The following is a 27,721-nucleotide window of genomic DNA, read 5'->3' as shown; positions in this document are numbered from 1 at the left end:
TAATTCCGGTCGCAAGTCATTGAAAATTAAGGTTGCACCTAGGTGTAATTTGTTGCGCAAATTCCGTTAAATTGACCTTAAGAGACGCAACCGTTCTGGACTTGTGATGGTACACATCTGGTGTACCGTGGTCCGTGATGCGGTAGTGTTCAGTCGTCGCTACTTGAGGTTTCGGGTTTATTTCATATCGTTCATCTGTACAAAATGAATAGTTGAGATAAAATTCAAAGAATTTTCACACGCAGCAGGTTAATGTAGCGGTAAGGCTTTAGATTTTTACTCATGGGGAATCATATTGAGACCTCGGCTCTGAAACCGGCTACACTGACTGAGGTTTTCATGGTTTTCTTCAATCCCTTCATGAAATTTCCGGAATAGTACCCGCTGCTAGATCAAAATCGCTTCCTTCCAAATTCTTTTCAGTTCATTATTCACAGATAGCCCTACCATTCCACGCTACATAACCTGAGATACTAACAGTGCCATGAAGAAAGCCTCACACCATTGACAATATGGATTCGAGAGATTTAAGGCTTTTATGGTGATGACGATTCATATTATGGTATTCTGGGTCATACTGCCTCTATCTTCAGTTCCGGACGTCGTTTGTTATTTTATTTAATTCCATTTTGCTTTCCAAGAAATTATTCGGGATATATGAATAACCAATGTTCACTTGCAACCATCTCACACTCGACAGATCTTTGAATCACGAAACAAGTGATTGCATTAGCCCGAAAAAAAGAGATTTTTTTTACCAGATATTGCTTCTTAGAAAAGACTGGTCTCCTTATTTTCTGGGGTTTAACGGTAAATACGAACTTCTTTACTTTTGAAGATGTCTATCGTCTGGGATATAACGCTGTGTAGTCCGTTGAAAGTCACGCGACGTTTCAGAAGAATATGTCGCCTCCATCTTCAGGGCAGAAAAATATATTAAGCAACAACCCAGCGGGAAACAGGTAGCAAGCAGAGCTCTGGTTGCTCAATCTTCAACCCTGAAAATGGAGGCGACATGATCTTACGAAACGTCCTTTGACTTTCAGTTGCCTACACTGTGTTATATGCCAGATGACAGAACTCTTCATAACCACAGCTGTGAGAACTTCAATATCTACTTTTTTTTTTTTTTACAGACCTCAGAACTGACATGTTCCTTTCTGTCAAAAAATGTTGCTTTCTGGGTTTTTCGTTTGAAAGGCAGGGGTTCGCCTTGGGTTCGGGTTTATATGGCAGGTGTCTGTAATAATACCGCACGTAGACACGCGTATTTTCAGCAGCGCGGTTTCCGGTATTCCAAGTCGCTTAGCCGCTGGTTACATCCAATGCGTGAAGATGGCTCTGGGCACGTTCATAAAAAAATTCACTCCTACTTTCTCGACCCTTGAATCCCGCAAGATTGAACACCATTCTCATAAAGTAAATAACTAACTCCATGAAGCGAAGCCCTTCTTGAGGAGCCGCCAGTTGTTCAGCTACTCAAGAATTTCCCAACATCTTATGGAACCCGAAGGTTCATTACCGTGTTCACAAGAGCCCAACACTAGTTCCTATCGTGAGCCAGATCAATTCAGTCCTCACCACTTCAGCCTACCTTTCTAAGACCCATTTTAATATTATGTGCTCACCTACGTCTTGGTCTTCCTAGGGGTCTCTTTCATTCTGGCTTTCCTACCAATATCATATATACAAAGCACAATAGACCACTGTAGGTCGCGGTGCAAGGGCCGAGAAGGCCTAACCCTCATACATTCATTTATTCAATATCATATACACATTCCTCTTCTCCCCCATTCGTGCTACATTCCCTGCCCATTTGATCGTCCTTGACTTGATCATTCTAATTATACCTGGCCTTAGGTTGTTTATCCAAAGAATCCGTCGAAGTCCGAGGCCTTCGTAACATTTGTTAACAAGCTTACATTTTACTGTAAGGAGTTGTAGCCCCACGCTTAACCCTCAAGCTGGAGGATAACCCCTTGTCAGCAATCCGCTACTGCTTATTAAGTATATTCACAGTTACCTTCCACATCTGGAAGCCGTAATTATATATAATAATGTGTGAGGACGTGATGCAATAAGAGTCCACGTAATGAAGCTGGGCCAACAGTAGGTGCCGTCTCACACGATTTTCGTGTTTGCTGCCGACAGCGGTTCACTGTCCCAGCCTTGAGTGAGATAGAGCCTCATTCGCGACAGAAAGTAGTGCAGACGCTGAACTGGGACAGAATTTCCATTGTGCTGTAACTGTGCGTTAATGTAGCACAAGATAGCGTCTGCTCAACCTGACAACATTATGCGTTCTTCGCATCCAACAGACCCAGCAAGGAAGACAAGGCTGTCTGTCTGAAATTCTGTCCTTCCAAATCTCCGACGGCATCGCTCGGTTTTCTTGCTAGAGATGAGAAGACAGATCTGGTTCATTCATTACAGGTCCCGCTGGTGACCCATTCATTCTATGCGGGCCCAGGTTTTCATGTCATTACAGATTAGGTTATTTAAATGTCATTATTATTTTTATTATTACTTATACAAACGCAGGGGTATATGCAAAATTTACACCGATATGATTATAATCTATTAATCTTTTCTATGTAACATAAATTTAAGAGTAGAGTCGTACATGATTTAGACTGTCAAGGTCAGGATTGTTACTTAATCCTGAAGCTGATAAACAATACCGGCGTGTTAACGACACAAGATCTGTTGATTAACTGGGAGCTGGAAAAATAGACAGAAACTTGAAATCCGTGGACTGGTGGGAATGGTAGTCCCTGACACGTGAACGAGTAAAATTCGTGGGATCCATGGACTGGTAAGAATGGTATAGACGCGAAGACCTATTGGTTAAAGAAACAGATATATGGGATCCGTGAACTGGTAAGAAGAGTAAAGACCCGAAGACATATCCGTGGGATCCGAGGACTGGTAAGAATGGTAGAGACCTGAAGACATACTGGTAAACAAGATAGATCCTTGTGTTCCGCGGGCTGGTAAGAATGGTAGAGACCTGAAGACATACTGATGAACAAGATAGATCCGTGGGATCAGAGGACTGGTAAGAATGGTAAAGACCTGAAGACATACTGATGAACAAGAGAGATCCGTGGGATCAGAGGACTGGTAAGAATGGTAAAGACCTGAAGACATACTGATGAACAAGATAGATCCGTGGGATCAGAGGACTGGTAAGAATGGTAGAGACCTGAAGACATACTGATGAACAAGATAGATCCGTGGGATCCACGAACTGGTAAGAATGGTAAAGACCTAAAGACATACTGGTGATCAAGATAGATCCGTGGGATCCGCGAACTGGTAAGAATGGTAGAGACCTGAGGACATACTGATGAACAAGATAGATCCGTGTGTTCCGCCGACTGGTAAGAAGAGTAAAGGCCCGAAGACAGACAGAGAAACGGGAAAGATTCGTGGTATTCGTGAACTCGTAGGAATGGCAGGGCCCCTAAGAAGACTGACCGATGAACAAAGAGCAGTAGAACTTTTAACGGAACTTTTAACGAGACCGGTAGACATAGAAGTGAACGACGGATCCGTGGAATCGAGAGACGGACCCGATCTGTCCGCCCACGCATTGCTTCATTTACACCCCTTCGTGGCGGCAAGGGGCAACTCTGTTTAGACTGTTTCTGCAGGTGAGGGCCGCTGAAACAACACAGGCGAACCAAGCCGCTTCTGGGCTTTCTTTTTTAAATGGAACCTAACTTCTGATTATCCGTTTTTCTGCATATGCCTTCTTTTATTATGCAGCAATATACAATTATTTCAAGAATTTGTAGATATTTTTGGTTAGGCGTTTTTACGAATTCCGTGTGAAATATGGGTTAGGTTGAACCCGATACGAACAGACGTTACGTTAAGTGGGTTCGGTTAGGACATGCGCATTGACAACAATAACCTCTTCCATATGCGTTTACGTTCCATAACTTACGTCTCTAGAAACCGCACGCAACGGCGTTGTCAAGAGGGATGTAGGCAATGACTTGTGAGATATCAGTTCAGGTTCACCCACACGTGATCACGCTGTCCTCATTGGCTCCTGCACAGTGCGCGTCCATTTCACGTCCGAATGAGGAGTACTATCTTGGGTTAACTATTTGCGTTCAGCAAAATATGCTAAAACAGATTTTGTGTTGTTTTACACCCAATGAGAGTGAATGTATGGGGAGTGGTACTTGGCCGGTCCTTGCACCGTGACCGTCAGAGATCTATTGTGCATTTCCCACCCACCACCCCCTCCCTGTTTAGCTCATCAACAATCTTATTACACTTCGTACGAATTGTAGTAACTTATTTAAGGGGCGTCTTGGTAGTCACATGGTTCTATGACGAAATCTTACGTAATCTACAGTCTCACAGTCACGTGGGATATGCATGGCTGATTCATCTTTTTCTATAGACCTTTCAGGAAAGAGATTGTTGGTTAATCACATTTTGAAGTGTCCTTTCAGGTAACAATATCGTGTTAGTAGCCCTGCCGCCCACCGTAAGTGGTTTCTGTTTAGTTTTAACAGTTTTTATGGCGGAGGGTCCTTGTAGGAAACTCAACGTCGAAATGACCTTAACAATTCTAAAATTTTCAAAGATATAAAACAACACACAGTTTCAGGATCGTGTATTAAATGGCGCTTCTATTGGGACAACTTCATAATTTCGCACGGTAGTCATGTTGTTCTTATTGATGGCAGGGATTTATGAAGTAGAAATGTAGGATAGTCTACAATGGTGCGACATTCATACAAAATTCATTGGCTAAGAAAAACATTAACGCATCACATACACAGAAATGACAATGGCATGAACGTGCCTGTACCATTATTTGGAAAGGAACAGTGAAACGAGACTAGGAGAGGAAAGAGATTAGAAGAAACCACGAATAATTGCTTTATGTGAAATAGTGAAACAAGCGAGACAAAGAGTGGTCTTTATATCAACAAAGTTCGTCTTAAATTCTATTAGCGACTGTTGTTTTTATTATGGAGGAATTTACCGCTATGGTGAGCTAACTGTAAGTAAACTGCTTGTCGCTGGCAGATTCTACATGCGGCCAAGTACGTATCTAATATCGTGGAGACAAGTCTACAGAAGAAGGCATTAGTTACATTTAACTTTATCTCTGTTGCCAGAGTGTTGATGATAAAGAAGGAGTTAATGATGATTGGAGAGGATATAATGATGGCTCATAAAAGCGCCACAGTAGAAGATACACCAACAATCGTTACGTAACGAAAGTGATGAACCTGACATTAGAACATAAGCCTAGGATTGGCTGAGGAAACATTTGGTTGTGTTCCTGCCACGAAAGCCATTACATGAAACTGTAATGAGGAGACAGGACAAGGATCCCTTCCCGTCAACGCTAATGCGTCATATCCGGAACTACTCTATGAATTCTGATACAGTTTCCTGTCAGAATCAGCACTAACGTTGTTGAACGAATTTAATTTGGTCAGTAGGCCTACCGGTGTGTTGTAACATATCAGAAAGTAGGCCAGAACTGTAACACAGAGCCTAAACAGGGCTGACAAATCCTCAGAGAATGTGACAAGTCCAAGTATTCGAGAAGGACGAAGGGTTAAGAGTCTGACCATGTCGAATTCAGGGAATTCATGTTCTTATAATAAAGGTCAAGCTATCCCTGTAACAGGCCATGGAGGGCCATTGGCTTGTGAGACGTTGAGGGTCCCACATTATCTATATAATCGCCTCACAGATGGCGGCAAGGTTGTCAGCCTTACGCGCCGGTCGCCCTTCATCCCACAGGAAGATTCCTGGTACTCATTTCTGTTAGAGACTGAGTCCACCCCAGGGCCATAATGCGGTTGGAATGATTAGGTACTTGTTGTCATGTAGCTAAGAATTATTCTTATCTTCTCTCTACAAGTATAAAGACTAAAATACAGTGTAAAACCATAATTTCACCGGAAATTATATATATACGGAAATTATATATATACATATATATCGGCATACTTTAACATAAGGAACACCCTCCCGAAGTTTGGTCCATTCCTCCTGGGACACCCTGTATATATTAGTATACAATGGTATAATTATGTCCCTTGGGACTCGCGACCATATTTTACTGTCTCAGATTTGAGACTTCCCTTTTCGTCGCCTCCTACGACTCACAGGGTCACGGTGGAGGTATTCGACCCCGCCTCCACGCGGGGTTGACTTTGACTTTGACTTCTAGTCCTAACCAAACCAAGATTTTTCTGTTCTTCAAAGCGTCCCGACCGGCTCTTGGGCTCACCCAGCCTCCTATACAGTGGGAACTGGGGGATGTTTCCCCGCGAGTAAAGAGCCAGGGGCGTGAAGCTGACCACTCACCTGCAGCTAGTGCCGAGGTCAAGAATGGTGGACCTATACCTCAATTCCCCATACGTCTTCATGGCATGGTGCTTAATTAATTAAGCACAGCGATAACTTTACCTTCATGTTACCAAATATTATTAGGGCCATAAAAATAAGGACGTGATGGTATAGACATATATCTCGCAAGGGGAAACGAGAAATGCTTTCATAATTTTGTCCGGAAATCTTGAAGGATCATTTGTGAGATCTAGATGCAGATGAGACGATAACACGGAAACATTTCTTAAAGAAATGGAATATGAGGATGTGACTTCATTCAAGGTACTCCGGATGGGGCTTTGTGGCGGACCCTTTGATCTGGATAGTAAACTTTCCGGTTCCACAACGGAATATCAGCATCTCAAGAAGGGGTATGTTCCATAGGTTCAGTCTTCTATAATCCTCAAATTACAAGACGTTAAAATCTAACCTAAAATTTAAAGCAAAAACTCATCGTGATTGAGAACTCCACAGCACAGAAAAATAAGCCTTATTTGATTCTCTTTCCTATAATTTGCATATATATAATTATAAAAAATGCCGTCTCCTGTGATGAGGCGCCTTGTAGATCTTGTGCGAACCGACGTTTTGGAGGAACCTCCATCTTCAGATTAGAAAAATCCGCTAGCGAGGAACCAGCTTGAGCAGGTAGCCGCAGACTATGCACCGACATTTCGGAGGTCTGTAGCCACCTGCTGAAGCCGGTTCATCGCTCGCGGATTTTTCTACTCTGAAGATAGAGGCGATAATTTCCTCCGAAACGTAGGTTTACACAAGATCCACACGGTGCCACATCCCAGAAGACGGCATTCTTCATAGTCACCGCCGTGAAAACCTCAAATCTTAAGCACATATTTATACTGTACACTAGAGTGCACATTTCCGTTCTTACTATTCAGACGAAGGGAGAAAGTGTAAGTGTTAACTTTGTAGTATTGATATGGAAATTAATATTGCTATTGTCTTCAGCCTGAGGCGACTATCACTGTAACCTCTTCTCTTGCTGCAGAGGCCGATCACGTTCCGGACGTTTTTACTCATTTCTTGCTTGGTGCAAGACGGGCGTAGTTACACAAACTTTAGTCGCAGTAACTCCAGAGATTATACGTGAAGTTTTTATTTAAACCATCCAGACAGAAGTTAAGAGATATAAAGGCGATAAAAGAAAATCGATTTTCTGATTATCTGACTCAATCTTTTGTTTCATTTCTCCTCATCTCGGATCTTTAAAATCCATATTTTCATTTTCTTTTTCTTCATATTACTTTCTCCCATTTCCTGTCGCCCCCTTCTCCTGGTTTTTCTAATTTATTTTCCATCCAATTTTCTTAAAATTTTCCCTTCAGTATCCTCCTCTTCCCCAGTCTTCTCTTCTTTATCCTACTTTTCTTCTCCTCCATTTTATTCTGTTTCTACTTCATATTCTCCATTTCCTCCTCCTTTCTCTCCTGACTCTCATGTTCATGCTTTTTGTGTCACAAGATTACTGCAGTTTCAGTATAAACTTTCATAAGTTATTATTAAATTTTTACGTCCTTACAAATTCACGAAACGTGTTAAAGGAATTCACCATTAGCTTGCTGTATTCTTTTTTATTCCCATATTGTTTGGAAGGATACGGATTTAAGTATCATTGTTATAATTCCTCTGTAATTTACTCGGCACCATTAACATTTCGGAACCGGAAATCTATTTCTTACTACGAACAACTGAACAGCGACGCTGCGTTCAAAATGGAAAACATGGCAACCATGTTGATATTGTTATTGTCAACGAAATGAGAAGGACTGAGGTGGACAGAGTTCAAATGGCATGACTTTCATACCGAATTTTCACGAACTTGAAACAGTGTGATGGGCAGGCGAACAGAAGAGGGGTTTATTTGGAAGAAGATACATGGAGATACGTCATTTTCGCACCAATTTCCTAAGTGATTGCAATTGTTTCTAAATGAAAGGAAACACAAGAAGCAGCCTGTAATCTTAGCTCTTGTTTCAATGAAATAAATGATGGCTATAGTCTATGATGACAATGGGAGAAAGTCCTGCAGGCTAGTAAATGAATGCTGAGAGGCATTTCCTGGATCGCTGTCCCCAGCGGATTTGTGAATGGTCACACGTGTTCTGGGTGTACCATTTCTTGAAACCGTGACCGCGTCATTGGCTGTCGTGGCTGCATTTATTGGTGGTTATCTTTTCACGGAAATGTCGGGATAGGACCTTAAAATTGGCTATGACTGCCTCTTTACAAATCTTATCTAATATATTAATCTTCCAGTCTCATTCGAGGTTTTTAATCTTTGCAGTTAAACATCGGCGCTGAAAACAGAAGAATTAATTACCTGAAATATTGCATGCTTTGAATATATTAATGTACTACTCTGGATTGTTTCATTACATTTTTATTACGAGCTAACTATCCATGCAACAGGGCATGAAGGCCCATAGGGCTGTGAGACGTCGAGGCTCCCACATTTTTTTAGACAATCGGCTCATATATTGCGATAAGGTTGCCAGGCTTACGTGCCGGCCGCCCTTTACTCCCTAGGAAGATTCCTGGTACTCATTTCTGTTAGAGGCTGAGTCGATCCCAGGGCCATAGTGCGGCTGAAAGGATTAGCATAGTGGCTCAATCAATTACGTTACCGCGCGAGTAGTGAAAATGTAATTGCTCGGAATATGATACAGATTTAGAAAATATTTTAAACTATTCTTTATTGAATTCCATCATATCCGAAACTGCTTCAAATAAACGTATCAGAACTTAATTACGTCTATAAAATTTTAATATACAAGTGTTTCTGCGTTACCCTTTTCTGAGAGAACCAATAAATTTTGACTATATAAATATGTAAATTATTCATTAGTCTAGCTTATATCTACTCCCTGACGTTAAATTTTATGGAAATTTGTTTTGTAGTTCCGGAGATATGGTCTGGGTCTTTACGTCTCCTGCAACCGGTTTTGTCAGGTTTACGCACGCAAAACTAGGTCATCTAGTTGCGAACTGTGTCACGTCCAGCTACAAAGAACCCTGCTTGCCTCATACTACTCTTGTGACGCACGTGACTTGTGTACCCTGTTTAACCTGCATTGGTTTATAAGTTGCCGTCAGGCTACGACTGCTTACAGATCTTTACAAAGAAATATGTGTTTAACGTCGGTAATGGAGCTGAATTGGCCGGTCACGGTAGCCGAGCGGTCTAAGGCATGTATTGTCTTCGCTCGCTTGGAAACCGGGATCGTGGGTTCGAATCTCACTCAGGACATGGATGTTTAGTTTGTGTGTGTGCGTTTTTCTGTTTGTGTACAGGTAGAGGCCTTGCGATGAGCTGATCACCCGCCCAAAGAGTCCTACCGAATGTGTAAGATCTAGAAAAACCGAAGTGAACGGAGAAGTTCATGGAGGTAGGCCTAGGCCCACTGGGGCTGTAGTGCCAAGGGGAAAAAAAAGTGTATTGGTAGATTAATTTAACAACAAAACACAAATAACTATACGTACAATAAAATTGTAATGATACCGCATGAGATTATGGTAACGCAGCGTGCCGATAGTGCTCCGCGCGCAGGTTGAGGGTTGTGCTAATTCTACCGGTAGATGCAGCTGCGAACAGGGGTCTCTCTGTCGTCATTACGGGAAAGAATTATTTAAGCTTACTGCCTAAAACCTCTCTTTTGTATGGTTCCTTGCTGAATGTCATTGTAACTCTGTTTTAAAAATGTTTGGGCCACGAATATGCGGATTCGTAGTACAGATAAAATTTAAGGACGCATATGAAGAGACTTATTATGGGCTCGCCACGTGTTGTTGTGACTTGTATGTGGGTGGGAAATGAGGGAGGCTATGCGCACGCTCTCTATGTTGTTACTAACATTGTAAGACTTCAAGTGCTTCAAGTCAGCCACTCGTTGTGTGACTGCGCAAGTAACTAATGAGGGTTCTTCAACAAATGAATCTCTGTTTATTGCCAAGTGACAGTGGCAGTGATATGCAAGATACGAAGCCCTTTATATCGGATTACGTTTTGCTATAGTGCAGGTAAGTATATTGATGTTTACATGATAGCGTGTAGCGTGGAAGTCCACATGCCCCCGTCTGACCACGGTTGTTGACTTCCCTTGGCAAAACCATAGCAGCTTTATCGCGATTCTGAAATGAATTCTGAGCCACAAACAAACATTGGACGTCTTCGTAGATGCTGAAAGCTACACAATTGGGTCGAAACGGAACTTGGGTTGAGTCCAATAAAAGGGCTGATAATACGGATTCGCCTATATCGAATGTTATAGAAATAAAAGTATGAGTACGAACACCACGAAATCATAATAAATATAATTTATTCGAGATAACAGGCCTCCGGTTAAAGAGTCGAATCCCATTTACGAAGTAAATCTAACCACGAAGAGAACTTTCTTCTGGGATGTTAGGCAGTGTACTCCTATAGTCTGCTAGATGTTTACTGGCGGTTTAGAAGAATTTTCCTACGAAATATAGACAAGCATCTGTCAGACTACATTGCGTAACATCCCAACAGGTAATAATTTCCATGGTCAGAGCCGTGAGAATCAATGAATTTCAAATGAATTGCCGGCCCCCGCTTGCAAAAATTTGAGTAAAACTTCTCCCCATAAGGCTTATAGTGGTGAAAGACGCCATTGCACAGTTATGTAAATGAGACAGTTGGACGGTTCCTTCTTCTGAACTGCTACCTTAACGTTTGCATGTTCTGATCACCTGGCGAGCTATGCTAGCGGGAGCAGAAGCTCGTGGTAGGGTCATCCATGCTCTAGACAGGTCAAGAAGTATGGGCCAAATGAAAGAAAGCCTCTTGTCCTCCAGGTTGGAGGTGTGGCGTGAGGCAAACAACCTCATCTCCTAAAACATGTATTAAGAGGCCTAGCAGCAGATGCCATGTAGAAAATTTAGGGAAACGACTACAGATAAGTTATAATAACCTGAGTTGTATCTTGTAATTTGCAACGTACTAAGTTTATTGAGGATTGGAGCATTAAATGAATTATAAAAAAATAAATTAAGCCATAAGAAGAGTTAGAAGCCCCAAAAAGAGATGACTAGAGAATGAAGAGAATGATTTACGAGCGCTGAAAGTGAAGCGGTGGAGACGAGGCATGTCGTAAAGAGAGCCAAGGTTCGTAGAGTACCATAGATACAAGAAGCAAGCAAGAATTGGATGGTTTTTTAAACCGGATTATAGAAGCGTTATTCAGGAAACTGACCTCACCGCTTTCCGTCAGCATTCTGACCATGGCGCTGACAGAATTTTCGCCTCCAGCCGCGCTGTCCCCTGGAACAAAATGACAGTAACACTCAGTCTCATGAGAGCGCAATCATCATGCATCATCTTGCACAGTAGCTTGACGTCACACCGCCAAGTGCTTTACGATGCTCTTTGTTTTAAGTGATCTAAAGGCGGGTTTACTCTGGGGCAACTTAAAGCAACCTAGTTGCCCTCCTCGGGTGGCGAATATGTTTGCCGTCCAATTTATCAAGCAGCATGCGGTCAGGAGCAACCGTTGCCGCATGCGACCGACCCCATTTACATACAGAGCGACTGGTTGCTTCAATTTTTACGTCATCGTCCGTTGAAAATCCTCTTTTTTGTGCGTTAACCTCAAGAAGGAAACTCAATGACGGGAAGTGCACCCATTGATCACCTTTGGCGGATCCGCTCTTCTTCTTTCTATACCTGTGGAAGGTCGTTCTGAGAATTTTCACCTTTTCTTTCGCTTCCTTCACCGAACATTCAAACTTCGTGGCTAATCCCTCCCATAGCTTCACCTTCTTCCGATTGTCTTTATAACTGGGATGCCGCAAATCCCACAGAAGGCTCTTTTCGCGGTATTCTTCGATAAGACACTTGGCTTTATCCCTGTCCCAACTCATCACGCCGCATGCGAGTGGGCAACTGAACCCAGTAGCGATGGATAACCTGGAGCAACTAGAGGACGCGGGACGCAAGCCGCATGCGATTGCGCTACCCGCTACCTGCTAGTGAGCAACTTGCAGCATGCGATCGCGAGTTGCCAATTGTTGTCTCAATGTAACCCCGCCTCTACCTCGCTGTGTTTAGTTGTTTTCCTCTGACATCTTGAAAACATTAATTTTATATCCAAGAAACCTATTATTTATAAAATTATGTTAGACATTGCCTATTGTCTTAGTTAAATTTAAAATTATACTACGTTTCGGAAGCTGGAAATGCTTCCATCATCAGGTATATCAATAAGTTGTGGGAAGAACAAATCGCCTACTTTCCTTTGATACGACACGGATCTTATACAAAACGACGCCTCCAAAATTTCTTCGTTGCCACGGGAACGTCTTTACTGAGTCGTTATCTAGCAACGTTAGCGGAATACACAGAGTCAGAGTAGGAGTCACTTTACGACTGGCAGTTTACCGCCAATCAGTTCGTCTTGGTGACAAGCCCTTTGAGACTCACGACCAATATTTTTTTTTCAGCTGAACATTTGCGGTTATAGTCCTTATGTAACTTCCTTGCTGACGAGAAGATGGGTCTGTCGTTTAAAATTGTTGCTTATCCTCGACAGCGCAGTCATTCTCGGGGTCCAAGTCCCGCAGGACTCATGCCATATTTCACTGTCTCAGATTCTAGACTCCCCAACCTGAAGGGCCAGGATCCCCTATTTATATCCCCCAGGAACAGGGTGGCCCAGTTATACCCCCAGGCAGTGCGTTCATTTTTCGTCGCCTCCTACGACTCGCAGGGCCACAGTGGAGGTATTCAAACCCGGCTCCACACGGTATGGGATACACAGACAGATCCATAGGCTCTCTTTAACAAGATACGGACCGCGTAGAAAATGACGAGTCCAACAATTTATCTATTGTTGCGTGTATTCGTTGCCACAGGAACGTGTTTACCGAGTCGTTGCCTAGCACTGAAAGGAGCGATACATTAAACCGAGCCGTTACCATGCAAAGACAGGAGGGACACACATACAGACGCAGAGACTGATATGAAGGATTTATGACGTACGACGTTGAGATGTACTCATGCCATGATATACTGTACATTCCAAGTTTCATAAATAATGGTTCAGTTGTAAGATTTGGGGCTTTCACGGCGGTGACTATGAAGAAAGCAGTCTTCTGGGATTTGGCACCGTGTATATGTGGTGTTAACCGACGTTTCGGGGGAACGTATCGCCTCCATTTTCAGGGTAGAAGAAAAAATATAAGAAATCTGCAAGCGAAGAATTCCCAGAAGACTGCTTTCTTCAATGGTTCAGTTATTCAAAAGTTATTAAGAATGGATAAGCAGATTCAGAGAGGAAGGAGCTATAGTATAAGCCTACTTTAGGAAAATAGGTTGAAATGGTATCTTACTCTTAGATCAAGCTAGGCTCGATCACTACGATAGTTCTGTCTCGAGGAACATCTTGACTCTAGGGTAACATTTTGTATACAGGAGCGGTACATGCCTGCCCATGACACGCTCCTCGATCTGATCGCCCGAAGTGGGAAAAAGCACATCAATCAGGAATTTACGGTTCGTCGCAGTTCTTCCAAAGAAATGAGGCAATGAAACACGTAACACAATGACGTGAATTCCTAGCTGCAATCGTCACCGTTACAGAACCTGATCGACCGTAAAGAGGAAACTCTACTTCAGTTACCATAGCACAGTAACCTCGAACTTGACAGGTTTAATTAAATGTTCGTTGGTTTAATCTAACAACCGGGATCGGTCAGTATGAAGGGCTCGGGAAGTCACGAGTAGTGAAGTCCATCTACTGTACGCACAAACATACGTCACAGCTTGTGTAGGCAAATGTTATGTTTTTGGACATTACCTTGACTTTATCTAAAAGCCGTCTTGTTTATTTTCAAAACACAACGTTTCGGAGACTGGTTTTTGTCTCCGTCTTCAGGTAAAACCTACTCAGTTGGGCCCAATCGATAGAGCTAGTCCCTATCTCCCAACTGAGAAGGTTTTACCTGAAGACGGAGACAGAATCCAGTCTCCGAAACGTGTTTTGAAAAAGTAATCCGGAGATAGAGACCAGTTCTATCGATTGGGCCCAACTGAGTAGGTTTTACCTGAAGACGGAGACAAAAACCAGTCTCCGAAACGTTGTGTTTTGAAAAACATAATGTTTGTACTAATGTACCATTGTCACAGACTTTTAGATCTTACTGTATAGGCAACCTCACGGTACAGAAAGTCCTGTTTAAATGTGCCTGAATTTCCCACCGCCATATGAATACTGGAAGTATGTTGAAAACAGCGTCCAGAAACTTTATAATTATGACATAACGGCTTATGTTACTTACTGGTGATTATGCCCTCTCGTTCTCATAGTAATTTCAGTATACCAATGCTCTTTCTACTTCGTGTGTCACGTTTGTCATGTAATAGGCGCATCATATTCAGTCTCAGTGCAGCAGGTGGCAGTAGAAACACAACTGCCTGAACCAGTCTTAGGCAATGGATCTAAATAAACGAATTAAAGCGTAGACCCCGACTCTCCACACGGGGGACTAACTCTTCTCAACTGAAATCTTCTTTATAACCACTTGCACGGACCACGCAAAAAAAAAACAGCTTCTATATTGTTTGGATAGCGTGTTTACTGCGCCGTTGCATAGCAACGAAATTGACTCGATTGTTGCTTGAGTATTCATTGCCCCGGGAATTTGCCGAGTCGTTGCCTAGCAATGGACGTCTATTATGACTTCGCTATTCTGGCTTTCGGGCGTCATGTCACAATATATGCCACTTGCTTTAACGTTAAAAGACTCCGCATCTTAGCCATGAAGTATATTTAAGTGTTTCATATGATTCTCAGAATAAAGAATGCTGGTTTACGTGAAGTGCATCAACCATCTGTTTTTTATAATTACAGTGGTTTATCTGTACTGCAGTGCTACACGGTTTGCCGACAAGTTACCTTTGTCCGGAGGAGGCGAACATCAAAGCCAGTAAGGTATGCAGAAATGTAAGCGACCCAATCGGAAGCTATGTGGGCACATTCGTGACTGCCGTGTGTTGTGTCGGGAAAACCAGGAATCTTTTTATAAACAAATGGGCCCCATAGAACGTATCTGAAAGCTGTTCTCAAGAGAAATGGCCTAGCGAAGTGGAAAGAAGGAGCAATACTTGTAGCTGAGTGGGTCGCAGACTGGAAAGGGTACTGAACTTGCTCCACTGAATTCCCTTCATGCACACGTCTCCGTAACAAGTTTCACATGTCAGGTTACAATGATTTATGAAAGTGAAGCCTCTCTTTCGACCTCAATGTACTTTCTTCCCCCTTCCTTACAAAATTTTATTCTAATTAATGTTCCTTAATTTTCCATGTTCGCCCTCCATTAGAAACATCAGACCCTTCAACACAAAAGAGTTAGTGTTTTCTTAAAATGTTGTGGGATCAGGCGGCCGCTTTACCACCGGCGAAAGAACCCCCGGTACCAATTGGTTAGGAAGCTGGGTGGACCCAGATCCGGTCTGGACGCTGTGGTGAAGAGAAAATTTTTGCCCCTACAAGGACTTGAACTCTAACCCCTCGGTAGTCCAGCTCGTAGCCAGTCGCTATACTGTCATCATACAATTCGAATTTACATTAAGCCATTTCACAACCCATTTATCTTAGTCACAGTTGCACAAAGAGGCTTTCTGTTTCGGTTCACGTGACCAACCCTGAGCTGTCAAACCATCCCTGGTCGGCCGTCTGTATCTGCTTCTTCGGCAAACTCGTAGCTTTCCTCCTGTAGATCCTTCAGTGAATACGGGACGCGCCGTACAACAAGGAACAGATTTCGAGTAAATCTATTCTCTTTATCACTGAATTATTAAACTCATATTACATATTGTGACGTGTATACTCATCGCTAGGCAACGATTCGGTAAACACGCCTCAATACTAGAAAGGCTGTTATCTATGTGGTCCGCGCAGCGATTGTTGCTATGCAATGGCGCGGTAAGCCCGCCTAAAACAATACGGGACAATAGAAGACGGTGATTTCAGTGGGGTCAGTGCAAAGTAGTTGTAAAGCATCATTCAACTGAGCAAGATAGAGTGAAAAGTAGAGCTTCGAGACGCCAGCCTGCCGGAATATGAGCTTGGTAGAAGAAAGAACTGAACCGAGTCGAGTCTTCGGAATTGGCCGATGCAGAACAATGGCAAGAAAGGAATTTAGACTGTAAAAGACTCCATATGTGATTTTAAGTGACAGCGAGACTATTACGACTATACTATACTCGTATAAAACCGTTGCCAGGATACGACTAGTGAAGAATGAGAACCCTACTGCGTGTGTAACAGTGACAAAGTGTGTAAAGCAGCAATAGCGTTGTATTGCCTGTAGTCCCGAGTTGTGTGTACAAGATGTCAATAAATCCAGTCATCCAATCCAGAACCCGTCTATAAGTCACGCACAACACCTCTAAATCGTGACAATATATTTTATCTTGTCACTTCAAGGCCAATGAAAATGATGTGCCGCAAGAACGCTCATCATCTAAGGCTGCAGATTTCATTTTGTTGACAGTATTTTTATATATATTTCTTGGGGTGGGGTGAGACTGGATCCACTTGATATACTGCCCACTGCTTTGACAGTAAGTAACATGCCCTTACGGTTCAATCGAGCAAGTTGGCTCAATCGGTAAAGATTTTGACTTCTATTTAGGAGGTGCTCGGTTCGAATCTCAGAACCCCGACTATCCTGACTTAAATTCTTCATGTTTTGCATTCGACTCCCCACATATATCGGGATAGCTTAAATTAGGCCACGACCACTGCATTCCAAATCATTTCCAGTCATTCTGCGAGCTATATTTGTAGTCACTGACTGTCACTGAATAAATAAACAAGCAGATGTTAAAGAGTCAGTTGCGTATCTTAGAAAAGGAAAGAGCCCCATAAAGTGACTGGCCTCTTGCCGCTTTGTCTTGTCCTGCTCTGGGGCTCGACCAGTCTCCTAGTTAATCAGCTTAATAGAGCCGCGGTGTTTAAGTCACGGAATTTATAAAATTATTCGCATTTCGTTTAGATAATCTTTCTTTAAAATTAAAGTGAACACATGGTAATTTCGTGAAATACCGTATTTACGGATGTATGGGCCGCAAATGTTTTGCCAAAAATTCAAGAGGAAAACTGGGGTGCGGCTTATATTCGAAATATTCGAAATCACACTTCATTTTAAAAAAATTATATTCATAATTAGTAATACAGGGTGTAATACTCCTGAAATAATATTCCAAGAAAATTATTTTTTCTGTAATTTCTGTCTGAAAATTGTGCTGCGGCCTATACATGCGTAAATATGGTATATTCGATGTTTTCGCTATAAGAGACGGACTGAACCGTTACTCATTTTATATGCATAAATAAACAGTGGAAGGTCATCAAATATAACAAGTATGCGATTCTTATCTATGTATGACGTTTCCGGCTTGATAAATAATGAACCACTCAGGCTACGTATGTTATATTTATTGTATAGATGTATCATAAGCATTTATATAGCAATAGCTCTACAGCCTTGTAGAATTTGGCCGCTTTTTCGATTTCTTAATCCTATATACAGTTGGTAGGACTCCTTAGACGGGGGATGAGTACGTCAGAATGCCGCTACATACACAAAGACATCCGTGCCTTGAGTGGGATTCGCACCCGCCCCCCAGCGAACGAAGACAGTTTATACCTTACACAACGCGGCCACCGTGACACTAGGCATACTCGCTAATTTTGTATGAAACACGTTATAAAAGAAAACTCCGTGATTTCAGTATGCAAGCGAACTATACCGACCGAGCGACCGCCGCTTGTCGGCAAAGTTTAGTGCCAACTTTTGCGGATAGAGGTTGTATAAAACACGTTATATGCGTTAAAAATTACAAACAAGGCAGTGGTGAAAATTTTTGTTGTCATGTCTGACAGGTATAATATACCGATTGCCTCTATGTAATTATCCTTTCATAGTGTATATGTATAAAAAGTAATGTAACAGTGAGATGAATGCTTTGAAATTATACAGCAACGAATTATCAAGCGTCAACACCTTACATAAGCATAAGTTACTTAGTAGGTTACGAAGGAGCAAATATGTTTCGTTTCAGTGTATCGTGTCTATTCTTATATATTGACGATATTTAAGTGTGGATATATGAAATACAGCATAGTATATATAGAGGCGGTTTGCGATTGATATTTGTCCGTGCTGTTCGTGGCAGATAGCGTCTAATGTCGGCCTCAGCGCCTCATTCAGTAACACACAGGACTGGAAATACGAGAGAAAGCAGGGGAAGTTAATAAGACAAAAGCTTACATAAAGCGTTGATGATACTCGCGATGAATTCTCAACGAGTGTTATGCTGCTGTTTTATAATTTCTTCTTGTCTCTATATATGGACAGAAACATTTTAACGGAAATTTCTTACAACAGTTACTGTAAACTCATTCATAGAGCTGAGCCTTTCTTGAGAAGTCGCCAATTGTGCAGCTACTCAAGAATCTCCCAGCATTTTATGGAATCCGAAGGTTCATTACCGTGTTCACAAGAGCCCTCCACTGGTCCCTATCCCCAGCCAGATCAATCAAATCCATACCATCCCATCCTATCTCCCTAAGATCCATTTTATTATTGTCCACCCGTCTACGCCTTGGTCTTCCCATTGGTATCTTTCCATTTGTCGTTCCCACCAATATCCTATATGCATTCTGCTTCTCCCCATTCGTGCTACATACCATACCCACCTCATCCTCGACTTGATCATTCTGATTATACTTGGAGAAAAGTTCAAGTCAAAGAGAATCGAAATTGATATATTTTCAGTTAAATTCTGAGAAGATACAATATACGTGCCTGCCAAAGCTGTATCGGCTACAAGAGTTACACGCTCTGAGACTTAACAGTGCTCCCCTCCCCATTTTTTTTCAGTGTCTGAGCTTTTATTACGTTTTGCAGTAATTCCATGCTTTCGTCAGTCAGCCATAACGCGTTACGTTTGCTTTATTGTGCACCTCTAGCGCCATTACCGTTAGTCGAGCAACATTATGTATCTCTAGCAAGATAGAAAGGAAGTGAGAGCTCTGCATTCTCCTCACTTAGTGTACATATAGACAATCCATCCTTCACGCTTTACGTCACAAATCATTATATTTATTTCGTTAGAATTTAACATGGATGCCTTCAAACAAAATTTTTGTGTGATTTTACTTTTGGTATATATCTGCCAGTTATGTAGGAGTCGGGATAGCGCAGTCGGTATAGCGACTGGCTACAGCCTGAACGACAGATTGGTCGGAGTTCGAGTCCCGGTGGGGTTAAGAATTTTCTCTTCTCCACGTCGTCCAGATCGTTTCTGGGGCCCACCCAGCCTACTATCCAATGGGTAGCGGGAGTTAAAGTGGCCGGGGCGTGAAGCTGACCGCTCACCTCCAACTAGTGCCGAGGTCTAGGAAACATCCACTCCCCCCATACACCTTCATGTCGTAAGTGCTTAGATGGTTAAATAGAGAGACAACTTTACCTTTTTAGCTTTTATCTGTCAATTATGGGATCTTACGATATTAGAAATGCGTACAAAAATTTAGCTGGGAAATCTGAACGGAAGACATGGGAGAATAGCGTTAATTGGATGGTAAAGAAATGGCGTATGTGGCTCAGGATACGGACGAACATGATAAAGAAGCTCTAGCTCCCATAAAGGACACGGAATGTCCTGATTAGCTGAGCGACTCTGAGGACTCTGGTCCAGTGACATGGCTTCTGCATCATAGTCGAGCTGTCTAGGGCCCTAATCTGGATCCTAAGACGGACGGACTGTACTTACTGACACGTTTCTTAGTTTTGTTCATTCCCTTTCAGTCTAATGCCGGTTAGCGGCTAAAATTATGCAAAGAGCGCTTCCTTCCACATGGAATTCCTTTCTTTCTGTTCATAGTAGTATTCAGTGCTGTTAGCTTCGTTAATTATACGAATCAAGTAATGACTCTGTTTTCACTCTGGTTTCCTTCGTGGCTTATTCCACTACCTTGAAGATGGATACCACATATTCCTTCGAAACATCTGTTAATTTTCAACTCACTACACAGTGTTGTATCCCTAAAGATAGAGCTCTTCATATCCTAGGGGCATGCTACCTAATCGTAACACTGACAGTAAGCAGGAGTGTGTGAGTTACCCATGTACACGTAAAACAAATGGCCTTTATGCCACAGGAGGCCTAATGATTTCAAAATAACCTTTTCTATTAAACTACTTTCTACGGTGCGCTCGAGGGGGCCTAAGTGGTATGAAAGAGGCCTACTCTTCCCACAAGAAACCGACCACAGTGATCGCGCCTTCTAAGTCATGAACTATCTTCGCCCGCTGGAGCACTGGGATCTTTGCTTCGAATCCTACTGAAGGCATGGATGTCTGTATGCGTTTATTCTGTGTTTGTGTTGTTCTATGTGTAGGAAGGCCTTGCGACGGGCTGATCGCCGGTCCAAGGAGTCCCACCGTCTGTCTATAGGATTAAGAAACTGAAAAAAAAAACAGCCCAAGTCCAACAAAGGGCTGTAGATAGATCCCACAACTCCTCACCCACTTCTTTAAACAAAACAAACAGACCAAAGCTTTCATTCTTGTATAGTTCTGAGATAGGACGAGTGCTTAAACAGGTGTGTGACGTGAAGTGTTCAAATCAGCTGCTTAACTTGCTGAGGAGGATACGGAAGCAGTGAAGCTGCAACGTCAGATACCATTGAAGAGCGTTCTGCCTCTACACAACGTCTCGCTTGTGGCATTGACCTCCGCGCACAGAACTCAGTTGTAAATGGCTGAAATTGAGGAAGGTGCATTGCCGCAAATTATATGTTACGTGTTTATTGAATGAATTTGAAGACTGATTTGTTCTGACCAAATTACCGCCAGGCTCTTACACGCTAGACGTTCCCACGCAAGCGCAGTGTCTCTCTCGGCTATAATTACATGCTGCCTTAACAACCGCGCCACTGATGTTACGGACTAAATAGCTAACTATCACACTGACGAAACAAACCCTGTACTGATTTACGAAGTGGCTGAATAACTTATTAACTAAAATTAATTAACTTATACAGGCGTAGTTCTTCTTCTGCCTCGACTGATTAGACTCTCCGGCCTGTTGCCATTCAGAATTAATTTTGAAATTATTAATCTTATACACCATTTGTAGGACTCCTCGGGCTGTGATCAGACGCTCGCAAGGCCTCTACATAGACAGGAAAACACAAGCAGTCTGTGATCAGATTTATAATTACTTGCACCGCTGATCTTTGGTGAAGTGTCTTCTGCTCTGCTCGAAGCTCAACTGTCCTTGGTCCCTTGTCGGATACGAACTCTTCTGTTATAGTCGGATAAGAACTCTTCTGGTCTCAAGTCAAAGTCAAAGTCACACTGCGACTAACGGTCAGTCAATCAGTATGTCTTGGCGTCGAGCCCCATCTGGGGCTCATGACGAGATAATAATTATTGCCGTTTGACAGTTACTGTCTTGTTTCTGTGGGGCGCCCTCTCTGACGAGAAGACGGGTCTGTCTTTTGCGTACGCTGCTGGCCCTTGCCAGCGCATTCTTTCTCGGGTCCGAGTCCCTTGAGACTCGCGACCATATTTTACTGTTTCAGATTTGAGACTTCCCTTTTCGTCGCCTCCTACGACTCGCAGAGTCACGGTGGAGGTATTCGACACCGCCTCCACACGGTGTCTGCTGGTCTCTTGCCGAATACCCACTGTTATATCTGGCCTCGGACTGAATAGGGAACACCTCGTCGAAGGGTTAACTTAGCCCGCTGCTATGCAAATGCTGCTTCAAAGAATTCGTTGCTGCAGGAATACGTGTCTGCCTCAAACAATTCGTTTGTAACGGTGGAAACCCATCGTTAGACTTTCATTTCCGTGGCAACGATTTCCTAGGAGTCCCTACCTAGAAACTGCTATCCGTTGTATAGCAATGGATGCCTCCTGATTCCAAATATTCCGGCCCTAGGAGGTACGTCACAATATTTTCGTTGCTAGATGGAGGTGAGTCGTCAGCTTCAGACCCCGGCCGATTAAGTTCCCGGAAATGAGCCTCCCATTGGATAGGAGGTCGGGTGGGGCCCTTAGCGGGTCCGGAAGTTGTGACAATGAGGATACTCTGCACACTACACGCAGCACGAGGCTGACGTGAAAGTGCAACCCGGCAGCTACCGTGTATTGTGTTGTACTGGGAGGCTGAAATGACGTGGGAACGATGCATCGTGACATACTTTGCATCGGACCGAGGGACACTCCCAGTAGCTGACCGCCTGTACCTCGGAGTGAACGTAAACATACGCCCCAAGCAAACTGCAGGGGAACTTCTCACGTGCGCATTTTTCTGCGCATAATTAGTTCCTTGCAGAAGAACAGTGAGGAGCCGGTAATCGTCTGAGGCACGAATTTCACCTGAATAATCTAGTTCCTGCCTCGCAGATAAACCCTGCATCTAAATTACAAAGATCATTACAGCTTAATGCTGTTTAGGAAATTAATCTCTCTGTAGTCTTATAATCATCACTAACTCATGGAGCTGAGCCCTTCTTAAGAAGCCGCCAATTGTGCAGCTACTCAAGAATTTCCCAGCATTTTATGGAACCCGAAGGTTCATTACCGGGTTCACAAAAACCCTCCACTGGTCCCTATTCAGAGCCAGATCAATCCAATACATCCCATCCCATCCTATCTCTCTAAGATCCATTTCAATATTGTCAACCCACCTACGCCTTAGTCTACCCAGTGGTCTTCCTTCTGGCTTTCCCACCAATATCCTATATGAATTCCTCTTCCTCCCCCCCCTTCTGATAAACGTACTAGTCTTATTACACTGTGTGGGCAGAATGCATACTTTTCTAGTATGAAAGCAGGTGGTACGTATGGCAGTCACTGGGCTTTGAATGAGTGTAACAGAATACATTTGTGTTCTGCGTTAAGAAATATGCAAGCTGAAGACTGACAGTTAGCTGTGCTGTAAGAACTAATCTCTTTGCGGCAGCTTCACCAGCTGCTTCAGGAATGCATGTTGGAATTAACCGAGTGGAGGATGTAGCTTAAATAAATATACGGTAACAAATAGCACGATGACAGCAACGTAAAATTTCTCTCGGCATTTCATCATATGACACGCAGCACGATGGTCTTAGAATTGTAATGCGTGCAACATACAGCAATTTCACATTTTATAACTGTCTCACACTGCCCTACAAACTGACACTCACCAATCGTCTTTTTGCGTCCTTTTATGCTGTGAATAGAAGCAGTGACTGGTGATTAATCCTGATAAGTGATGCTGCTGTAAGATACAGTCTTGAGCGTAAATCTTCCCATATATTACTCCCGTGCTTTGTTCGTTCACTGGCCGAAAGTCTCTCCCTAACTTTCCACCAACTGGATCATAATCAGTATCACAGTCAAGTCTAAAATATCGGGTGTCAGTTACGAACTTATTTGAGTGAATCTTTTTAGAGGCTCTGTAAGGCATTTTGTAACATGCTAGTTCTCGCTTTTTGAGGAGCATGAGGATTAAAGTCTGTCGGCTGCTGAAGACTGCTTATTCACAATTTCTGCCTCTACAGGCCGTCTGTTTATATCTGTCGGAATCTACTGCCTCAGTTGTCTCTCTGATAGGTCCCATAGGGTAGGAATTGGCATTTTAAGCCCACGTTCCTAATTTTAAAAAGTTCAGTCATTCACTCATGGAGCTGAGCCTTTTTTGAGGAGCCGCCAATTGTGCAGCTACTCAAGAATTTCCCAGCATTTTATGGAACCCGAAGGTTCATTACCGTGTTCACAAGAACCCTCCACTGGTCCGTATCCTGAACCAGAACAATCCAGTCGGTACTATTCCATCCTATCTCTCTAAGATCAATTTTAATGTCGTCCATCTACTTACGCCTTGGTCTTCCCAGTTGTCTCTTTCCTTCTGGCTTTCCCACCAATATCCTATATGCATTCAGCTTCTCCCCAGTTCGTGCTGTATGCCCTGTCCATCTCACCCTCCTTGACTTGATCATTCTAATTATACTTGGAGAAGAGTACAAGTTATGAAGCTCCTCATTATGTAGTTTTCTCCAACCTCCTCTCACTTCATCCCTCTTCGGTCCAAATGTTCTCCTCAACACCCTGTTCTCAAACACCCTCAGACTATGTTCCTCCCTTAATGTCAGAGACCAAGTTATTTTAAAAAGTTAGGTTTATTATATCAACAGATCCGTGAGCCGACACGATTTCGCTTCTCAGAACTTTGAGCCAATTGACGAATTTTCCTGAAGATTGGTATGAACATAATGCCTCTAGATATCTCTCTTTCCTTTGTACTTACCATCACTAATACCAGCATGTCGGCCGTGCGAACTAACGAGATGGGAGCGACATTAATACCACTTACTGTAAGATCGTGAAAATTTGTGTTACGTTGTATGTATCTTGGAAAATATTGCACTTATATGAAAATATGCTCATTTCTTTTTGCAAAACGCAGAACAATATAATGGCAGTCAAGAGAATTGTATACGCCTATTTTCTCTTACTTCTATGGCAATAAGTCTGTTCTAGCGGAAATTGTGTATAGAAATAAATTATTTGTATAATTTATGGTTCTTGCTAGCCTCATCAAGTACACGGAAACGTTTGAAGTAAAGCAATAGTTGTAAAATGTTACACGAGCTTGTATTTCAGTTTGGCTGGGGGAAATTTGCTGTATAAAGTACAGAGGCGTGAGAGTTCTGCTTCAAGGCCCTAAAGGAGTCGAAGATTCGGGGCACACTTGCCTGAGAGCATATCTTCTGGCTGCAACTTCACTTCCATCGCCTTGAGCTTTGTGTGCAGCTCCCGTGTGTGGATGAACAGGAACAATGTGGTCGAGATTGCCATCAAAGCCACCAGTTCACTTGTCCTGCAAGCAAAACATACGTACATTCTTCTGTCATTCCTACGCGGTACATCCCAGGGTCGAGTCTCTGCCCAGAGTTCGTTCTTTACTCATTCGGTCATTTTAATCTGTCAGTGGGTGAGTGAGCGATTGGGAATAGCTCAGTCGGTATAGCGACTGGTTACGCGCTGGACGACCGAGGGGTCGAGGCTCGAGTCCCGGAAGGATCAATAATTTTCTCTTCTCCAAATCGTCCAGATCGGCTCTGGGGTCCACCCAACCTCCTATTCAATGGGTACCGGGGGCTCTTTCCCCGGGGGTAATGCGGCAGGGTCTTGAAGCTGACCACTCACTTCCAGCTAGTGCCAAGGGCAAAAAATATCAATCTATAAATCCATTCCCTCATATGCCTTCATGGCGTAATGCTTAATTAATTAAACACAGGGGCAAATCTACCTTACCTTAAGTGGCTAAGTGAGAAAGTCAGTTGTTTTTCAGTCACCAACAGGAAAAATCAGTCAGGAAACGGGTTTTCATGACAGAATTCCGTCACCCACAGCTTCCATGTTAACGAGGTTCTGGTTGTTGCTATGTACCACCAGAATGAGAACGTGTTTATGTGCCAACATATTCTTCAGCAGACATCTGCCTCTTTCCTTACAATAAAATCTCATATGCATTCATAGCCAATTGTCTGTCCTTCCCAAACGGATTGGCACAGAAAAAAAATGCAAATATAATACATGTTCTCCCTGAACATACAACCCAAAAAAGATGGCTAATTTTGTTTTATAGGCATGGGTTTGAGTCCAAGTCAAAAATTCCCTTATTTCCTTCTTAAGAAGAGCATCGGGACAGTAATGAAATTGTGTACGTAACCATGGTAACGAAACATGTTCTGCAGGTTATAAAGACAGGGATGCGAACTGAAGAACGTAGAAACGACGAAGCCTTTTTTCTTAAATTCCATTGCGGATTTACGTTTGTACGGTCACGCTACGAATATAGGGAGAATGAGGAGTATTGATAAAAGGAAAATAAATATGAATCAATGAGAAGAATTGTGATTGGAGAAGTACTGATAAAGGAAAAGGAAAATGAGAATGAGAGAAAGAGGAAAGGGAGAGGAGGAAAACAAATAAGGAATGACACTGACAGACTGAAAAGAAAACGAAGAAATAAGAAGCAATAATGAAAGAAGGAGAGTATCACTGGATAGTGCATGTTGTTATCAACCAAGTTTAATGCCTTTTCAAGGGTTTGAGGTTAGGTATTCTTGAATAATTTTGTTTTTAATAATTCCGCATTGAAATTTATATATGCTGTAAGCTGTTTTTTCTTTTTATTCCTCATCAGACACAATAATCTATGATTGGTTTCCAAGAAACATCACGTTTATATTCAGCGTGAAATATGTGTTCGTCATGAATTCATCTATCCTACAAAGGAATTCAGAGGAGCAATTGTTACTTCTCATAATTGCTGTTTGCAGTTCCTGAAGGTTTCCATGGGTCCGAGCTATAACTGCACAAGCGTGTAATTTTATCACAATGTTGAATATACTAGCAATGAAAAGGACAACGATAAACGTGACCGTAATAAATAAATAAATAAATAATAACAACAGTTGGCAACGCAGCTGCATTTCTGAACTCTCTTACACGCTCTCTAAACCGAATTGTTACCAAGGCAAGAGAGCTGTTATACTACAGAATTATGGATTGAAATTTCATTGTTACGTGGAAGAGCGTGCACGTTTTAAAGAAACGCTGCAGTTTGAAAACTGGAAAACTATAAATAGCAATGATTTCCGGAACAAATTGAAACTACTAGGACAAAAATCTAAATTAGAATTAATTTACTGCCATCTGAAAGCGACCATGATCACGAATGTGATTTATTATTGCTATTAAAAAGCTAAGCTATCCATTTAGCAGGCCGTGGAGGCCCATAGGTTTGTGAGACGTCGAGACTCCCACATTTTCTAGACAATCAGCTCACAGATGGCGGTAAGTTTGTTAGCCTTATGATCCGGCCGCCTTTTACCCTCAGGAAGATTCCTGGTACTCATTTCTGTTAGAGACTGAATCAGTCTCAGGACCATAGTGCTTGGAAAAGTTAGGTCAATTGAAAAATCCAGTGACCTCATCGGGAATCGAACCCGTGACCATCCGGCTTGTAGCATAGTGCCTCAACCAAGGATGCTACCGCGAACCCCCCATTATTGCGATGAGGCTTATCATATACGATCTGAGGTTCTCTCGACAGCGGTTATGAGTTCTTTCCTCTGGAATGTAATGCTGTGTAATTCGCTGAAAGCCAACCGATGTTTCGCAGGAACATGTCGCCTCCATCTTCAGAGTCGAAGAATAAGTTAAGCACTACTTTTTTTTTCTTCAGGCAATTTCTTGCTTAGATTATTATTATTATTATTATTAT

The 27,721-nt window shown here is 42.5% G+C and overlaps 2 protein-coding genes across 6 annotated transcripts in view; one reads left to right on the top strand and one right to left on the bottom strand.

The window, feature by feature from the left end:
* Positions 1–27,721, top strand: part of LOC111869108 — a 93,173-nt gene that overhangs the window by 14,689 nt on the left and 50,763 nt on the right. For 3 of the 5 annotated variants that reach the window (XM_033753288.1, XM_033753290.1, XM_033753289.1), the window contains exon 2: positions 15,270–15,350. In XM_033753288.1, coding sequence (XP_033609179.1) covers positions 15,270–15,350 — 81 coding nt within the window. Of the gene's footprint in view, positions 1–10,265; positions 10,417–15,269; positions 15,351–27,721 lie in introns of those variants that run through there. The other 2 variants (XR_002843613.2, XR_004513512.1) reach the window with 2 other exon arrangements.
* LOC111869106 (heparan sulfate 2-O-sulfotransferase pipe) overlaps positions 1–27,721 on the bottom strand; it is an 80,912-nt gene that overhangs the window by 16,536 nt on the left and 36,655 nt on the right. The window contains exons 2-3 of the mRNA XM_023860332.2: positions 25,182–25,306; positions 11,616–11,683 (exon numbers count right to left, since the gene is read on the bottom strand). Coding sequence (XP_023716100.1) covers positions 11,616–11,683; positions 25,182–25,306 — 193 coding nt within the window. The remainder of the gene's footprint in view (positions 1–11,615; positions 11,684–25,181; positions 25,307–27,721) is intronic.

This window comes from Cryptotermes secundus, unplaced genomic scaffold (assembly GCF_002891405.2).
Source record: "Cryptotermes secundus unplaced genomic scaffold, Csec_1.0 scaffold546, whole genome shotgun sequence".
In the NCBI taxonomy this organism is placed as follows: domain Eukaryota; kingdom Metazoa; phylum Arthropoda; class Insecta; order Blattodea; family Kalotermitidae; genus Cryptotermes; species Cryptotermes secundus.
The sequence above is the reverse complement of the archived record's forward strand: the minus strand, read 5'-3'. Positions and strand labels throughout refer to the sequence as shown.